General features: G+C 50.0%; 2 protein-coding genes across 7 annotated transcripts in view; one reads left to right on the plus strand and one right to left on the minus strand.

Annotated features, from left to right (window-relative positions):
* The window catches only part of LOC144152780 (transcription initiation protein SPT3 homolog), a 706,894-nt gene that overhangs the window by 639,954 nt on the left and 49,438 nt on the right, over positions 1-17,502 (minus strand). The gene's annotated exons all lie outside the window — the stretch shown is intronic.
* LOC144152779 (uncharacterized) overlaps positions 11,601-17,502 on the plus strand; it is a 45,529-nt gene continuing 39,627 nt past the window's right edge. For all 3 annotated transcript variants that reach the window (XM_077684226.1, XM_077684227.1, XM_077684229.1), the window contains exon 1: positions 11,601-12,532. In XM_077684226.1, coding sequence (XP_077540352.1) covers positions 12,070-12,532 — 463 coding nt within the window. In that variant the 5' untranslated portion in view covers positions 11,601-12,069. The remainder of the gene's footprint in view (positions 12,533-17,502) is intronic.

The following is a 17,502-nucleotide window of genomic DNA, read 5'->3' on the forward strand; positions in this document are numbered from 1 at the left end:
GAGTCACGCACGGGCGCCCACACAAAGAAGGCATCAAACGTAACGTCATGATAACAAGGCCGAGAAGAACGAAGAGCTTAAGTGGCGCAGGCGAAAACACGCCAGTCGCTGCTATTGCAGCCGACCAGACAGACTGCTGCTAATACAAATGGCAGGGAGGAACCAATGCATTCATCACGGCCGTTTTTCTTTACATCGTGTCTCAGTGTCAACCCCGTAGATCGTTGGAACGGCATGCTGCAGGCAGTGGGTGCTGCACGAGAAATCGCCACTCCTTTATCGATGCCCTAGCGTGCGTGGCAGACAACTTTAGTAGTAGTAGGAAAAGTGCTGCGCACACAGCGGCCTCTGTGCGGTGCAACGTGCCTATAGTGCTAGCCGTCCACAGCATTTGTGGATATCACCTGCGCGCAGCAAGCGTTTGCAGAATGACGTCCTCTCTCGTCACCACCACCCGAAGCAACGATGCCGCAGACAAAAGCCAGCGCCCCTCTGAAGCTCAAATCGGCCGCATCCACGTGAAGTGTGGCAAGGAAGGAATATGTCGCTAGGATCGCCAACAATGAAACTACGCCGAAGAAGGAAAGGGTACGGGATTTCTGCAATAGCCGCGCCTGCGCAGTGCAGTTCGTTCTCCCCACATCGGCTTTCGTACGTTGTTCTGAAGTCACGGTCGCCAGCAGTGCTCGGAATTAACCGACACCATGGCCGACATTGCGTCGCAAATCTATAAAATGTGGTCGACATTTACGCTAGGCTCTCAGAAACAAACATAATGTCTCAATTAGGAACAGAATTGCGGTAAAGGGTTTACTAAATTAGAAATAATTACATGAATTTGCAAACTACAGTTCGAATCTCTCGCGGTTTTGTAATACCCCTGTCACACGGGCACTTTCAATCGCGATTGAAGTGAATCGCGATCGAGTTTTCGAGCGCGCTCGACGCAGTGCCGCTGCTACACGGCACGTTTCAATCGCGATCGAGAAGTTGCGAGGGTTGCACTCGTGTACGCCAGATGGCGCTAACAATGTAATTGCGGCCGGTGTCTGGTAACTTCGCGCAGTCGTAGGTATCCGTAACTATGTAAATATTACCTCTCACTTATTTGGGTCAAGTTATTTGACACAATTTGTAGCGTTCGTTGAAGTTGTCACATTCTGTGCCATTACTGATCGGGCACGAGAGTATCGCCGCTTTCGTTCGATCGCGCTTGGAAGCCTCGATCGCGCTTGAGAAACCAGGATTGAGTTCGAGCGGGATCGAGCTCGATCGTGATTGAAACTGCCATGTAGCAGGGGCCCGATCCGGATTGAGCTCGATCCTGATCGACTCAATCGCGATTGAAAGTGCCCGTGTGACAGGGGTATAACAACCGCAAGGTCCGCCTGAAAAACGAACGTTCGCGCCCCACGCGGTCAACCAACGGCCCAACCACGGCGCTCAGAAGTTACGCACCTTGAAGTACAGAAACTGTCCCATCCTCACTCAAACGCAGCAACACCCCGTAACTGCACGATCTCGCGCTAACACTCTAAGCCACACAAGCGTAAATGTCCTCCGCATTTTTAAGCTCACTATGTAGCCATTGGTATCGAACTTGTAGGGCAGCATGTCCAAAGACTTGGAATAGTTTCGTTAGTGCACTGTATTAAATGCTTTCAAATTTTCATGCACGCCGACACCATTTCCTCCTCTTGCACGGGGCCCAAAATGGCTTCTGATGCAATACTTCGAACGGCAGCCGAACCTGCGACCTCCTGCAGGCCGCAGACCGTTTCGGAAACTGTGTCCACGCGAAGCGCAAGTGTATACCCAATGTATACCGATGCACTAAGTGGTGTTCGCGGCAGTCGATGGGCCGCAAGGCCGCACAGCGTCAAAATGGGTCTCTAATATCCATTCCCCACATATAAAAAAAATGGCATTAAGTGTTTAAGGCCTTAAAATGCCGAATGACATTATTTGGGGGGTCCGCGCTACACGCGAAAATGTAAAGGCATTAAATGTGTTGGGCATGATGGTGATAATAACCAAAAAGAGGAAAGCACTCATATTTTAGAAGTTTTTAACGTAGAGAAAAAGCCTTACAAGGGTCAAAATGTTTTTTTTTTTTTTGTGTGAACGAAAGCGTTATGAGAAATAGTGTTTAGTGTTTTCTAAAAAGTGGTGCGAGCCGTTTCTAAAAGTGGCTTCAGCAGCTGCCGTCGCCTGCCAGCGGCAGCCAAATCCGAAAATTTCAAAACGACGAGTAACAGAATGTTTTGCCTTTTGCCGTTGTTCTAGTGAAGATCGTCTTCTTCAGAACTTCGCCACCAAGAGTGCACGAAAAAATCGTCTTATTTCGAAGTTCAGCTACGTTTCCGCGTCAACACTCTGGTGCTGAGAGTTTTGTTGGTTTCATTTAGGTGCTCATCGTGTTCGAGCGTAGGCAAATTTAAGGCGTTCTGAAGGCGAATGAGTTGTGCGGAACTCCTTAAACCAGAAATGACACTAGAGCGAATGACCGATTTTTGCGTGTAGCAGCGAATTAATGGCATTAAAACTTAGGGCACCAGCACTAAAGTCATTTTTCGCGTACGTGTGGCACAGGTATGACACGCGTCCTCCATGCGGATGATAGCTGGTGGACTTCCTCTTGGACTTTCTCCTTTCGCGGGAAGCCCTTGTCCCCGTCTGGACTGCGGGCTGCAGTTCTCTGCCGGGGATTTTTTTTCTTTTCTTTTTTTCATCAGCCTGCTTTCTTTCCCGCTTCCCAGAAACGGGCCTTCCGGCTGTTTTGCCTTTACCACTGCTCGCCTGGCCGCAGCCGTGGCCGGCGTGGTGTCGCGAGTGCGCGCTGTATCGCCACGCTGCCTTTCTGCGCGGATAACAAAAAAAGCGAACAGAGCGCAAGAGAAAGAAACAAGCAGGCAAGGCGGCGGAGCAGGGCGCAGTTCGGACAACGCGGGACGGGCCTGGTTTTATGGTCGTCGCTGGTGCCACACGCCGTGGCCGACGACGAGCCCCCGCCTCGTGTTCGCCGTCGCCCCAAGCGTTCAGCCACAACGCTCGTCAAGCCTGGGTCCCCCCTCACTTCGTTTAGTGAACCCAGAGTGTCCCAGCCGAAGCAGACAAAACAGAGACCCTCACGCGAGAAACGCCAAACCAGATGGGAGAAAAAAAAACTGAACCCGGTGTGGCGGGAACAAAGCTCCAAGTTTGGCCACGCCTTCTACGTAAGAACACAGCCCACGAGTCACCTCCTGGATCCACGTTTGCTGTTCTTTTTATATGAGGAGATTGACAGCGTTAGTTGCGTGCTATCAATGTATCGACGTTGGTAATTCAGATGAACCGACCTCTGATGAGCAGGCGTACTGTGACCAACGGTCACAAAGAGGCCTTGTGACCATGACAATGTTGGCCACCCTCCCGCAACCCGCACCCCTCGGGCGAGCCCACGCGCCGCCGCATGGCTCGGTTGCTCGCCGCACGCAGCTTGCGCGTATTGCTTTCTCTTACTAGTTTACCCGCACAGTTTCCTGTTTTCTTACGAGCCACTGTGTCGTTGCATGTTGCTTAGACTGAACGCACACTCTGTTGTCTTTTGTGTGTGCGTGTATGCGAGCGTTGTCGCTCCCGAGGCGTGAAAACTTTGGCGTCAACCTGCGGGGCCACCTAACGAAATTCTTCCCCCGGAGGAAAGCAGCACGTGTCACAGTGTCTCGTGACTGGCGAGCGGGAATAGTTTTCTCGGAAACAGGAATCTGGGGTAACAGCCTTGTAAATTGTTGGGAGACACGCATCCAATGAAGGGCTGTGAGACCCCGGATGCAACTCAATTAACGCATGTCGAATGCGTGCAGTCGCATTTAATACGACCTACGCAACAACCATTGTCATTTGAATGTGCATGCTCGCAATTCGCCTCAGCATTGGGCCATTATTACCTAGACACAGCTAGCCGGGGCATCCCGCGCTGACTCGAGACGATTCGGCACTGAAATCGTTAGACTAACGAAAACTTTACCATTCCTTCCTGAAGAAAGTTGAAAGAAGCGCGAAAGCTAGAAGTGCGTCCAATCGATGGGCAAACCTTCAAAGACCCAAATCGCAAACGAAGAACCCTATGCGGCAATTTTTCGCGCACTAAGTAAACGCATCTACGAACGATCTAAATGTATACCGATACGTGGAATTATGAGATAAACGTATACCATTGTACCCCTTCTTCGTGATCTATGCGTATATTGTTTTATCCAGAACAGTTCCTCGTTCGCGACTTTCAAGTAATCGTTTTCACACACCGGCATCCCGGTTTCACGCACGTGCTATGTGTCCAGCGATCTTATCGGAGCTTTTCGGTCGACCAACCGGTCTACGGGGAAATGCTTTAGTTTTGTGACAGGACACCATCGGTCGCACTAAAAAAAAAAAAAAAAGCTTTCACTTTGAAACAACGAACTTAATCAGTGGATCGGTGTGACCATAATCAGCCACAACAGCTGCGTTAGAGAGTGCGATACCGCCTTATCCACGTGCACCCACCTGTGTGACGCGCACAGCGGCAACAAGATAGCGCGTTTGAATGCCTTTGGCATAATGCCCAGATATATAGCCCAGTTTGTTACCTGATGTACCGTAATCAGCGTTACACTTCAAACTGCAGTTCAAACTGTAGTATTTTTGAACGAGGCTGCATTAACGCGACTGCAGGAATTGGGGCCCCGCGTTAATGCAGCCCGTTCAAAAATACGCAGCGTCCGAAGGTGAACAGGTAACTATTGCCTGTGTAAAGGAATCATCCACGCGTAACAGCAAAGCGAGCCGCGCTGCGCTGTCAGGATCACCGTAGAAGAGTTCCAAGAAGCGGCGACGTACCGTAGGACATTAGCGACGCGCCCAGATCTCTTCAATCCACATCGCGGTGGGTGATGACACACCGGGCCTTATAGTCGCAGGTGGAAAAGCCCGAGAAAGTACGCCACGGCGGAAAAGGCTACAGCGGCTCCAAATGCCGCTCGTCATAACCACTGTTCTGAGGAAGTGGCTGTGGATGAAGCTGCGGCACCGGCCCGACGAGAGCAACAACAACGTTCAACAGAAAGTTGGACAGCAGGTCAACAGAATTTCCAACTGGACTTTCGCCTTAACATTTTTATAACGTTCTAAGCATCCTCGGTATTTTTTTTTGTTCCCTTTGCCATTAAGAGCCTTACAAAACGAACTCAGCAAACTAGGGCTTTATTTTAAGAATTCCTAGCGTAAAACATCCACACCCTCTTATTTTCAATGCAAGGTACTCGGTGCCCATTGCAACACGGGGCTACGTTCTTTTATCCGTCACTGCATGCGGTTTGTACCAATATCTGTGCGTCTGTGAACGTTGAACGGAACCATCCTCCCGTGGGCGTGTTAATGTTTGTGTGCGTTTTTTGTGCGCTGCCATTCTTCCCTTCTTTCAATTGCCGTACAGTGTAGCAACCTAAGCTCACTGCTATAGCTGACCCCTCAGCTGCAATTAAAGTTTCGCTCTCTTTCAGGGCGTCGTTACAAGTGACGACTATAAATATCCTGTTTGTAGCGAAGCGGTGAGGAAGGACTTTACAAAGCACCGCAATTACAGCCGCAATGCGGTGCCGGACCGTATAACAAGATGGGTCTCGTTTGCGGATCTCCAAACGATTCGTATTTGGGACGTAAAATGCCGTCCCTGCAGAAGAGCCCGCTTAACGCTCGTGTCCGCATATGCGGTTCGCGCCGTTTAACTGCCCCGAACGCCGTTAAACTTTATTCCACGTTGCCTTTTTTTCCCCTTGGTTCTTTTCCTGAAAGTCATATACACGAGGGACACTGCTCGAGATGACCTGCCCCGTTATAGCCTCAGAAAGACGAAGCAGAGGTAGCAGCGACAGCACGGAGGAAAGAACAAGAGTCGGCGCGGCGTTACTTGTCGACCGTATACGTATAAGGAGCCACGAGCTCACTGTGGAAGGGGGTTCCAATCTTCCCCGATGCTCCCACCAAAGGCGGAGAATACGATGTAGAAAGGAATCCGGCCCGCTAATTAAACGGCCCCGTCGTTCTGTCTGCTCCGCCGGACCCCTCGCCACCGCGTAGAAGCACGCGTGCAAGTCCGCGGCGCGGCGGAGCACGACGTCTCTTGGCATTGCGCGCGCACACTCGCCGAACGGGGAGACGGGAGGAAACGTAGAACGCGCGAGGAAGAGAAGGGGAGGGAAAGGGGCAGTGTAACGCGACCGAAATTGCATTCCGAAACCTCGAAGCCGACCCCGGTCGCTCGGGTGGCGCGACGGCTCTGAGTATGTCTCCGCGTGCCTAATGTCCGCGCGCGTGCGCGACGCCGTAAACGTGGTCGGAAACAGACGGACCGAGATCGCGAGGCTGGCTCGGGACACCGGTAGTTTGAACCGTTTTCGGCGGGTTTCGGTGGGCGGAACGCATCGCCGAGCCGCGTGAAGGTCAGTCAGGCACGTACGTGGACGGCAATTTTCTCCGGGTTTCCCTTGGTGACTGAAACTGAGTAACGGAGCGAATTAGGCGAATCGGCGAAGATTCGTAGTGTAGTACAGCTCAAACGCACAATGAATAACGGAACGAAGGGACACGCAAGCGCCGTCCTTGCGTGTTTGCGCCGTATTGCGAGAATGAAACTGGTGTTTGGAGCGAAGCTGTGTATGTCAGGGTGGTCGGAATTTTCTCGTGGCGCTGTGGTTCGACGACAGTCGACAGAAACCGACACGTATCAAAGCCAACCTTTTTACGAATGCACTGAAGCTCCCAATCTAATGTAGCTCGTAATGTAGCCGTAATGAGCCTACAATCTTGGAAGAAAAATATGCTGCAAATGACCGGTAATATTGTCACGAGGAAGAGACGAAGTGGACACTTACACATGCTGCCATGTTTGCCCACCTTCGAAGAAGAAGAAGCCGATCGTGTGACATAGCCGTGCTCACGCCAAGATGGCTGATGCCCATTAAATCATCGTTTCATCAATCACCGTTCGTCTCATCGTTATTCTGCCACGTTAGATATGGCTGTTGTTACGACGAGTTTCGTTTATTCGTCATTATTATGTAACGGCATAATTTGGTCCAGCACCGCTACTGTTGAAGGATAAGTCCGGCGATGAAGCAACCGAAGATTTCAGAGGTTCAAAGGTGAACTGATTTAATATTGACACTTTGATTTAAAACATAGAGGCAAAACGTTACAACTGATACATAAAAATAGGAGAAAACAGGCAATCAAGAGTACTTAACGAAACATAGTTGGCGGGCCAAGGGCTCCCGGCGTCTGGCCCTGACGACCGGCAGCAAGTGGCTCCCCTGGTGCAGCTGCCGCCCGGCACCCCCAATAGCTAGCGGAGCCGCGTTATATTCGCTTCAAGCGGTCTGGTATGGGGGACGTATTGGGGGAAAAAGTGCATCCTGGAGCGTGCGGACCTAATGGAACAAGGCTTTCTGCAGCCAATCCGCGAGACGCTTCTTAGCTCCAATCAGCTATGTTCCCGCCAAAGTGAAAAGGAAAAATCAAACACAGACACAAGGCCGAACCCGAAAGCGTGCGCTTGGAGAACCATGGGTGTAAAGAAAGTAGTTTAGACAAAACGTACTAAAGTGAACAGAGGAAAAAAAAGGAAGGTCTTCTGAAGAACACTGAGGACACGGAGCCCGTCTCCCGGTCGGTCAGCGCGCAGAGACACACTCCGCATGCGCTTCTTAGAAAAAACGGGGCTAGGCGACCGGAGAGGGATGTTGCAAAAGAGAAAAAGCAAACGAACCGGGGGGCTTCGTGACAATTAGTTCACAACGGGGTTGTGAGCTATTGGGAATTTCCGTCTGCTGTCAGTACACGGGCTTCTATGATTACAGAAACCGGCTGTAACTCGTGTCTTATTGAAACTATCCTAAAACAAATTAAGGTGTACTGCTCAAACGACTATATGTGGCAGTTTGGTTCATCTCAGCAAAATCATGAGTAACTAACTGTCACACTTTAAATACAAATAGAATGAAACGCCGCTTATAAGTCATTTTAGCAGCATCATAAAGCTACAGACAGCCTCATGTCAGTCTTCAAGGATAAATCTGCAGTCCTTCTGAGTTTCATTATTCTTTATAACTCCGAAGTTACTAAATCGCCAATTAGAAACAACCGTGTTATGTTTTCTGCACTCATTTGGACTGCACTCCGGACAATCGTGTTTCGTGCCGTTCACCCGCTTGTCTTCGGTACCCCTCACAGCATAGATTGGGGACAATATTTTTGTTTCCCACCAGTCGTACTTGTTGGCATGATCTTCAGCTACTTAGGAAGAGAAGGCGAGAGAGTAGAAAGCTGTCCTCCTAAAATGTCAGCCTTTCCGTGCTGACATTTCTGTGTTAGGATCCAGTGGTTGAAATTATGGATATGGCGTGAACGCTATGCATGGGGAGTAAAAAAAGTTGGACATTTTGGTTACAGCGTTAAAGGTATGGGATAGGCCACGTGCATGGGCATGTTTGCTTCACACAGATGCACACGCCGGTAATCTTGGCTTTGCCTTGAATGTTGTATGGAGGGAAAGCCACCTTTACTCTGAAGGTAGCATTTGCTGGAAAGTTTGTTTTTAAACAAAAACTTGGAACGGAAGATGCAGGAGAGCGGCATGTCAGTTCCAGCTACGCCAGTAAGGTTGGCTTTGTACTGAGGTTAGCTTTGTCCTAAAGCTATAATATCTTCTGGCTAGTTAAACTTCGTCACAAAGAAATGCAGGCTTTGCGGTAAGCTAACCGTTCATTGCGACTCAGAAAGGCTGAAGCTTGGGCCATTTGGTTCAGCATGATCATGACTACAGCTGAAAAAGATTGGAGGACCCTTAAGCTTAGATTTTAAGCGTGGAACCTGATAGCGTCATCGTACTCGGCGATAAAGAATAGTGTAGTGCTCACAGCGCACGTATACGCCAGCACAATATTGACACGTGCATTGCGGGCGAGCGTGCCCTACGGCGCATTACACCTTAGCGCTGACGTCATCGTACCCCCTAGCGGCGCCTTCGAGCGCTGAAAACTTTCCGCTCCAACTCGCACACCGTCTGTTGGGGCAGCGACTTACAAAACCGGGGGTTTCAGTCGGCGCCGCAAGGCAGCTTTACGGCATTTCCCCCTCCAAGACAACGCTGCCGACAATGCCGTTTTTTCTGCGAGATGGCACCCTTAGAGCTACGCGTTAAAAACACAGAGAAGGGCACGAAAGGGTCAAAACGCTTTGCTGACTTCCAACTAAATGTTTATTACTGCCAAACAACCTTCGCTTGTAAAGTTGGCTTTGTCACAAGGCACCTTCTGACCGTGCCAGTGCGAGCGCTAATAATTACGACAAAACTTACCTCCCCCCCCCCCCCCTCACTACTGCCTTACGAGTTACGGAAGAGAAAAGATTATCGCCCACAATGTTAGTTTTTGCTCAGAAGAGGGCAAATGATGATTGTATCATTTTCGAAATCTCCTGTGCCTCAATTTTTTTTCTCCCCTGGGTTGTTTTATATGGGACGTCGTGTGTATGAGCCCGCACCCCCACCCATTTTGCCTAACAGTTGGTGCTGTGGAAGTAAGCTCGGGCTTCATGCTGCACGCAGTCACAAGGAAAGGGCGCCGCATAAGGAAGTTTCACAATCTGCAACAAATGTTTTGCGGAACTCGGTGAAACCCTTTCTCATAAGTTACTGCTAGAAGCTAGTAAAAGAGGACGGAAAGCGGTTAGCGGGCACACCGGTAAAAAAAAAAAAAAATGTAATTCCGGGTATCAAGGTTTGCCGAACACTCTTTTTTTCCAGCTCTTTTTTGTTTTATAGCGGAGATTTATTGGGCTACCTTTACCGCTTTCGATGCCCTCACACCAAAACTCTGACTGCGCGTATCTCTGAAGCGCGAGGGATTCTATAGCGCGAACCATTTTATAATTTCTGCTACGGCGGCCCTAAAAACTACCCACGTCTCATATATACTCTATCCTCTTCGATTCTATTCTCTCCTCCTATAATTCCTTCCCTCCGCACTGCGCTGTATGCAAATGGACACTGCAATACGATAATATAGGCAGTGCATCCTTTCGAATCAGTAAACAACGGTAATAGCGAAAGGAACGAGCAGCGGCGCAACGGGCGGGAGACAGATCGAAACCACTCGAAGACTTAAGGTGGAAGCGGATAGTAAAGCAAATCGCGTCAAGCAGTAAGAGAACGAAACCATTCGAGAACGCGGGGCGGAAGCTAAACAAAAGGAAGCATTCAGGACTCTTTCTAAGAAGAGCTTAGGTGTCCTCACCCTCAGACTGCCCTCGGATCAGTGGTTAGTTGCGATGACACAACAATCATGGTAGTACCCGGTGATTTCGATGGGAGTGTGAGGGAGTGAAGAGGTTGTGGCTTACGCGTTCCCTGTTAAAGGCATTTGGCTTGTGATATCACACCGATCCGGCTCAACCGACCATCTAGCGGCGCACATGCATCGATTTGACCCATTACCAAAGGTTACGTGTGCAGTTGCGAGTACGCCGATCAGTGTATATCATGGTGACAACAAAGCCACTGCGGTCATCGTTATTAAATGAAACGGACTCGATAGCTCCACTGATCATCTATACCGCAGAGTCGAATGGTGCTGATTTTTTTTTTACATTTTTTCTTTGAGGAAACATTTTTCAATTAAGTCATTGCCGTGCAAGTTCTTACAAAAGCTTCTCTCGAGTCCTGGGTGCTTGAATTGCAATCCTAAATCAGAGCGTATAGTGTGGTAGCAACGCGTGTAATCTTCTGAATTCATTCGGTGGGGTGGTAAGCAAAAACTAAGCAAGAGTAAACTTTTTATTTATTAAGGCGAAGCCCCTTAGGGGCTGTGGGCGTCTCCTGTCGTCGTCATCGTTTCATGCAGTCACGATACTAAAACACAGGGGTACTGGCTTTCGAACGCCTCGCGCTACAATGTAACGCGTTCTGAAAGAACACACCGGAACACTCGTTTTTCAACGCCTCGCGCTAGAACGCTTCGTGCTTCAAAGACACGAGACTTTTACACCAGAGCTGCATACCCCTACCTCCCAACGGTTTCATCACCATGGGCAAAAATGACAAGGCGCCATGAATGCACTTATACACTGCATTCTTCGCGTCTCCCCAGGTTTCACGTTGGTGGAGATGGCCCGGGATATTTATTGTCTTCAAGAATGCAGCACACCTTATTTTACAGGCATTCGTCATAGTGGTCACTAACCCCTGTAATTGAACTTCAGGTCCCGGCATGAAGCTCACAACTGTGTGTGGTAATATGACATATTTCAGTAGAGAAATACGAAAATTAGAATAATCAAACATTTTCCCAGACGAAGCGAGAAATGGCCCCGACGTCTTTTCACCCCTCTTCCCCCCCTCTTTCTTCCCAAAGTGCGGCTTCGGCCGCGGCGGGCTGCCCCGCACGGCCCCGGAGCCCGCACGAGAAAACGAAACCGCAGGGGCGACGGGCGGCGCTCCCATTGGCCGCGCGCCGGGCACGTCACTCAGGTCGACCGCCAATCCGCCACGGGGCTGGCCCTCTCCTCGGCCGCGCTCGCCCCGGTGTCAATGAGGCCGGAGCGGTGTTCCACATCGCGGCTGCGTCTCTTCCACTCGCCTGCCGCATCTGCGAGCGAAGCTGCGACCGCCCGCGAAGACCGCCTCGCGTCCACTTTTCTGCCCCGGCGAGGAAGCTTCCTTTTCCCCCTTCGATCTTCCGCTTCCTCCTCATCGCCCGCACCATCCACGAGCCGTCCCGGCGAAGCGAAGGAACTTCTTTTTTCGCCGACCGCAACCGGGACCCTTACCATACGGCGCGCCTGCGCACACCGTCGCCCGCAAACTCGGAATCGGCGGCGCGCACCGCCCGCCAAACTTTCTTCTCCTTCGCGCCTTCGCCCTCCCGTGTTCGTGCTCTAAAACTTTGTGCGTGCGTGCGTCCGTCCGGCGGCTCCGACTTTCTCCCTCCTCTGCATCTTCCCCCGTCCTCTGAGATCCGCGAAGGAAAAAACAGCCACCACGTCGGGAAGATGCACTTGCCGGCGGCTTCGTGCGCGATCGGCCACCACCACCACCCCCAGCAGCAGCGCGAGGCGATCGTCGTGCCGACTGCGATCACGACCACGTGCGGAGGGGACGGCGGGATGGCGTCGCCGACGAGCTCGGCCGCATCCTCCTCCGAGCTGGCCTCGATGCTCCCGGGCGAGCGGGCGCTGACGCAGGTGCTGGCCGAGCACCCGGGCGAGCTGATGCGCACGGGCAGCCCCAACGTGGTGTGCTCGGTGCTGCCCACCCACTGGCGGTCCAACAAGACGCTGCCCATGTCGTTCCGCGTGCTGGCGCTCGGCGGAGACGTGTGCGACGGCACGCTGGTCACGCTCAGGGCGGGCAACGACGAGAACTACTGCGGGGAACTGCGCAACGCGTCAGCCGTCATGAAGAACCAGGTGGCCAAGTTCAACGACCTGCGGTTCGTCGGCAGGAGCGGCCGAGGTCAGTTCTCACTCCACTTATCGCTTGCTAAACGAACGTTATGCTAAACAACGGGACGATGTGAGCCCCACATGTCCAGATTGTTGCCACTCTGCATGCCTCTTTGGACGATGTCACTTAACCTAAAGGCCATTGGATCACAAGGAGGCACATTTTACGCCTGGTACTCCGGTTTTTGAGGGACACAAGCCTCAGTGACTCCTGGTTATTTCCTGAGCATAGCGGTAAAAAAGGTGCGGATTGGGGGAGCAACTGCCGGCATACCACCCAAGGCTAGGTCCATCAGTTAATAAACATCACCACCACCACCATCCCCGCTCACTAAACAAACGCTCTATGACGTTGTAGCGGCCAAGCTGTTGGCGCAGTTGTTGCCACTGAGTGTATTTTTGTCTCCTCAAAAAGTTCCACGCAAAAAAATAATTAGGAACTATTCCACTAGACGTATGAGAAGCTGCGTAAAATAGACATCACATACATGGTTAGATAATGTATTATTTTCCCGTCACTTAGTAATGATAGTAACTATGGCTTTGTGACTGCTTGATGAAATTGGGAAGGACTATAGCTTTATCCCAGCATGCAAACACGGTTCTGCACGGTTCTGCATGCATTGACAGCAGACGGAAATTTTGTAACGTTCGCAACTTTCCTGTGAACTACCTAATCGTGGCAAGTGAGTGGAGGTCGGCGTAAAATAGGATCGCCTTAGCGGCCAATAGTCATGTAAGTTTTGTTGGGATAATTTTGGTAAAACAAGAATTACAGTCATTTTCTGCTGAGAATTCCCAATAAAGTTGGTTTCCCCGAATGGAGTCGTTGCACACGCATAGGAAAAATGTACGAAAGCTTAGCTACAGAAAGCTTCGCTTTAAAAAAAAAGGTCTAGTGAACCGTTGTTGCAGGGTGTGAAGTTCAATACCATTAACGTGGGTGTACAGTCCTGGGATTAGCCGTGATGAGTTGAAGACTTGACTAATGAAATGTAGAGTAATTTGTTAATAATACAATTTGTTCGTGCATCGCAGCGCCAACACGTGTTGTGACTCCACGTGCTCCGAATCATGACCAAAAACTTGCAATTGTTCGCTCTTAGCTCTGTGAGGGTAGGGGCATGGGGTTTTAAAAAGTAAGCAGAATGAAGCACGTTTAAAATGGTCATGAAAAAATCAATTTACTCACTAGCACCGTTTCCACGCCTTAACAACACGCGCACGTCTTGCGTAATTTCACGTCCAATTCCCACCGAAATGGAACACCTTTATGATTGCAGAAACATGCTCTGGATTGTTTCGTGTTTTCCTTCTGTTTAACAGATCCCACACCAAGGCTGTATTTTATCGGCATATTGTTTGCGAAGATTGCGCATTATTCGCGAACCACATCAAACTTGAATTTCACTGCCCCCATGATGCGATCCCATGCGCTGGTCGAAGCGGTCTTCGACGCTGAGATACTTGCATGCGCCAGCTTCGTCCACTGCATTATTCTAAACAAAAAACAAACACAAAGCCGCGGATACGCGAAGATACAAGATTCCAAAAAGTCTTTTATTTTTTTGTGTTCTCTCTCTCTCTCTAAACAAGATTTGAAATCTTGCCTTCCACGGTTTTTTAATGCCAAATCTTTGCCACCGTGCTGTCAAGGCCGAAAAAGCGGGAGTGGACCACTCGAAACCAACGTTTCTATTCAGCATTTATTTGTCACCAAATAAAGATAAACATGCACAGACTTGGATAGTGTGGGCTAGAGGAACGCATTAAAACTGAGGCCCGAATCGGGGCTAAGGAGCTCCACTGCTAAGCACTGATCCAGATTTAGAAGCAGCAAAGTCGGTGCAGGGGCAAGCAAGTGTTAACCAACCAACGTGCGTATTCCAGCGGACCCGAGTTACAATCGACGGTCACGTTTTGCCTCAATGACACCACAGACACCCCTTGTCGTAGTCACTCCTGAGATGCAATGCCTCGTGTAGCCGTTATCCGTGAGCAGAACAGGGGAAACGGTGATACCGATCCGTGCACCTTGCCTGAGCATTTCGTTTACTTTCCTTCTGATGCATGCAACATTTTCACGCATGCGCCTTGGCTACCTCCACCTGATGCCAAAGGGAATCCAGAGTGACACCACAAGGGAGAAAAGGGCAGGGAGGCGGAATATTTGCGGCGGACAAATATCCGCTTAGCAAACAAAAGATTTTTACAAAACGGTTTAATTACTGGTTTAATTAAAGGTTTAATTAATGTGGAACAGAGTTTTTCTTAAACAAGCGATAACACTGATTTTGGAGCGCTCGGGTCCACCACTTATCTTGTGGCCGATGTATAGGCTTGAGACATGCTTTTGTTCGGACAGTCGGGATGTCGATACCAAGTGAAACATATACAGACGCTGTCAGAGCCGGATATATAGTCCAATATGACAAGTGAATTCATTGCTTGCGTTGCGTGCGCCTCCCTACGGGAATCCCTCCCTGTTTGTCTCAATCCAAAGCGATTGGTCAAGTCTGCGCCCGCAACGAAACCCGAAGCCTTGTTAGCTCTAGCTCTCTTTTCTTTTCTATGGCTCGTTAGCGTGGTACCTCTGGAAAGAATTCAAGCCACGCAACGTATTGCTTGCCGGACCTGTCGCGTCTGAGGGCTGGCAAACTGAAACTAGTGGCTTCGCAAATGTGCTCGATATTCTGCAGTATGTGCGCGTTAAGATGCGCGCTGAAAGTACATCGTATAGTGGTAGCCGCATGGACCGCTTTACGCAATAAAAGAGGGAGCGACGATCTATTAATATCGCGAAGGAGATTTCCCGCTGTCTCATTGCTCTCGGCTTTGGGCCGCAAGAAAACATTGCTCGTCCCATGGAATTTCCCTGGTGCGTATAAATATATTAGGCATTCACAGCGCAACTGTACCCATCGCTTTAAAAAAAAACGCTTTTAATTAAAGAACAACTGACTCAACCAACGCATGATCTTATACGGACATCTATAACCGCATTACATAAAGTTTCGTGCACTTGTTTTATCGCTGTCTCACGTAAAATGCAGGCATACTAAGTTTTCAATGCAGCAGCATCACGTCCACCCGAATATATTAGAACCATCCCCTGCATGCGGCTGTCTCGGCGAATGCTAAAAGCACGTTAGCCGTGATTTCGACGTGAGAGCACAGGTTCGGGCACAGGGCCATATTAGCTTAACACACCAAGAATTTGAAACGGCCAGTACTGTACAATAAAAACAGTCAATCCGAAGGGGCATTCCGGAGGAGCACAAAGAGCGAACACGTTTCTCTTTCCGTATTCATCTCTCTTACAAACACGCACAAAATAACTAAATGCTACCTCTGAACGCTCGAAAAAGGGTTCAGAACGACGGCACGCAGCCAAACTCAAAAGTATTCAGTAGCGCACCCTGCACCCAGCGGCTAGCCTCTGCGGCTTCAGAGAACACAAAATTTGTTTCCGGAAAAGAGAACAAAGCGACCACGTGTGGGTTTCTGGGTACACGCTTGACCAACAACCGCATTCGGCGAACACTTCGGCCGCTCCAGAAGAGGCGGAAATGGTCAGCTCTTGCAATCCAGCAAAACACGCCGACAACGGTGCGGACGAACCCCTGACCACTAACTGTCCCTTCACGCCCTCCTCCACCCTCTTCACCAAAGGCTTTGCGAAAGGCTTCAAGAGCGAAACCGTAATCAAAGTATACACGAGCAGCCCGCGAGTGTAGCGAGAGAATGCATCAGTGCACGCTGTCCGGCCTCCCAGGGCGTGTCGACCTCCCCCGCCGGACAGAGGGGAACAACCGCATGGAGTAGAACGGCTCGCTCATTACAGACACTTTGACCACTCCGGTAGGGGTCAGGGTAAGTGAGCGCGGTCGTCAAACTAATTCGTCGCCGAGACCGTTTACACGGCCGTCCAACGGTGCTTTTTCGGCTAATTCCTCGAGTGGAAGGGTCATTAAGTGGAGCGCTGACCAGCGGTCATCTTTTCTTCTGGCTTTCACAAATGACACGCACATTCGCAGTGGACGCGTCTTCCCCCCCGGGTGCACGTGGTGTGAGGAAAGGTCGTGAAAGCCACATGCGCAAAGCCACTTTGGTCGCGTGCCACCGACCGTGCGTTTACTCTCACAATAGAAGTAGAGAGAGAGAGAGAGAGAGAGAGAGAGAGAGAGAGAGAGAGAGAGAGAGAGAGGCGTGGGCAGCTTTACAAATGAGGCTCGCGATTTGTGAAACTAGCTGTCACGGCTTAACATGCTGGAAAAAGGCGCATGAACAGCCCGTTTAGGAAATCAGAGCTGGGCATTGGCCGAACGACGGCTTTCTTGGAGTAAGAGTTTATGGCAAACGCGACACCATGCTGGCGCTACCGAGGAGGTTTAGGACTCAGTTCGTTTACATTTTGCCAGTTAATGAGCCGTTTACCTTGTCAGATATTAGAACACTGTATTGAAAAAACTGAATCATCTGTGGACTATACTGGCCATACAGTGGCCGTAGCAACTTAAATTGTGCACAGTCGTTGGAAGACCAACCCAAAAGCTCGATGTGGTTTGGCACACGAGCTTATACTGTTCCTATCAGTACGCAGGTAATATGCCCTGACATTTTGTCTTGAAAGTCGTGTGCTTACATCTGTGCGGAGGTGATCACAGACAAAGGGGTTCTTAACATTTGTTTGGTGATACCTTTTACCCATGTGTCACCAGTTTCGAATTTGAAAAGAGGAAAGAATAACAAAAAGAACGACTAAAGACCTTAAGTGCAAAAAAAAAAATTGGGTGTGAACTTTAATCTTGAACGTATGTGATTTCTGTTGCTAGCCCAAATTTATTCCATACCACACAAATGATGTAGTATAACACCTATATCACGAATTTTTCAGGGTTTGGTAGCCTTTGTGATTTACTCTAATATTGCGACGTCAACAATGAACCTCAGTGAGTGTAAAATATTCGCTGTGTGCTT

This window comes from Haemaphysalis longicornis, unplaced genomic scaffold (assembly GCF_048455015.1).
Source record: "Haemaphysalis longicornis isolate Haplotype H1 unplaced genomic scaffold, Haemaphysalis longicornis Haplotype H1 scaffold_9, whole genome shotgun sequence".
NCBI classification, from domain to species: Eukaryota; Metazoa; Arthropoda; class Arachnida; order Ixodida; family Ixodidae; genus Haemaphysalis; species Haemaphysalis longicornis.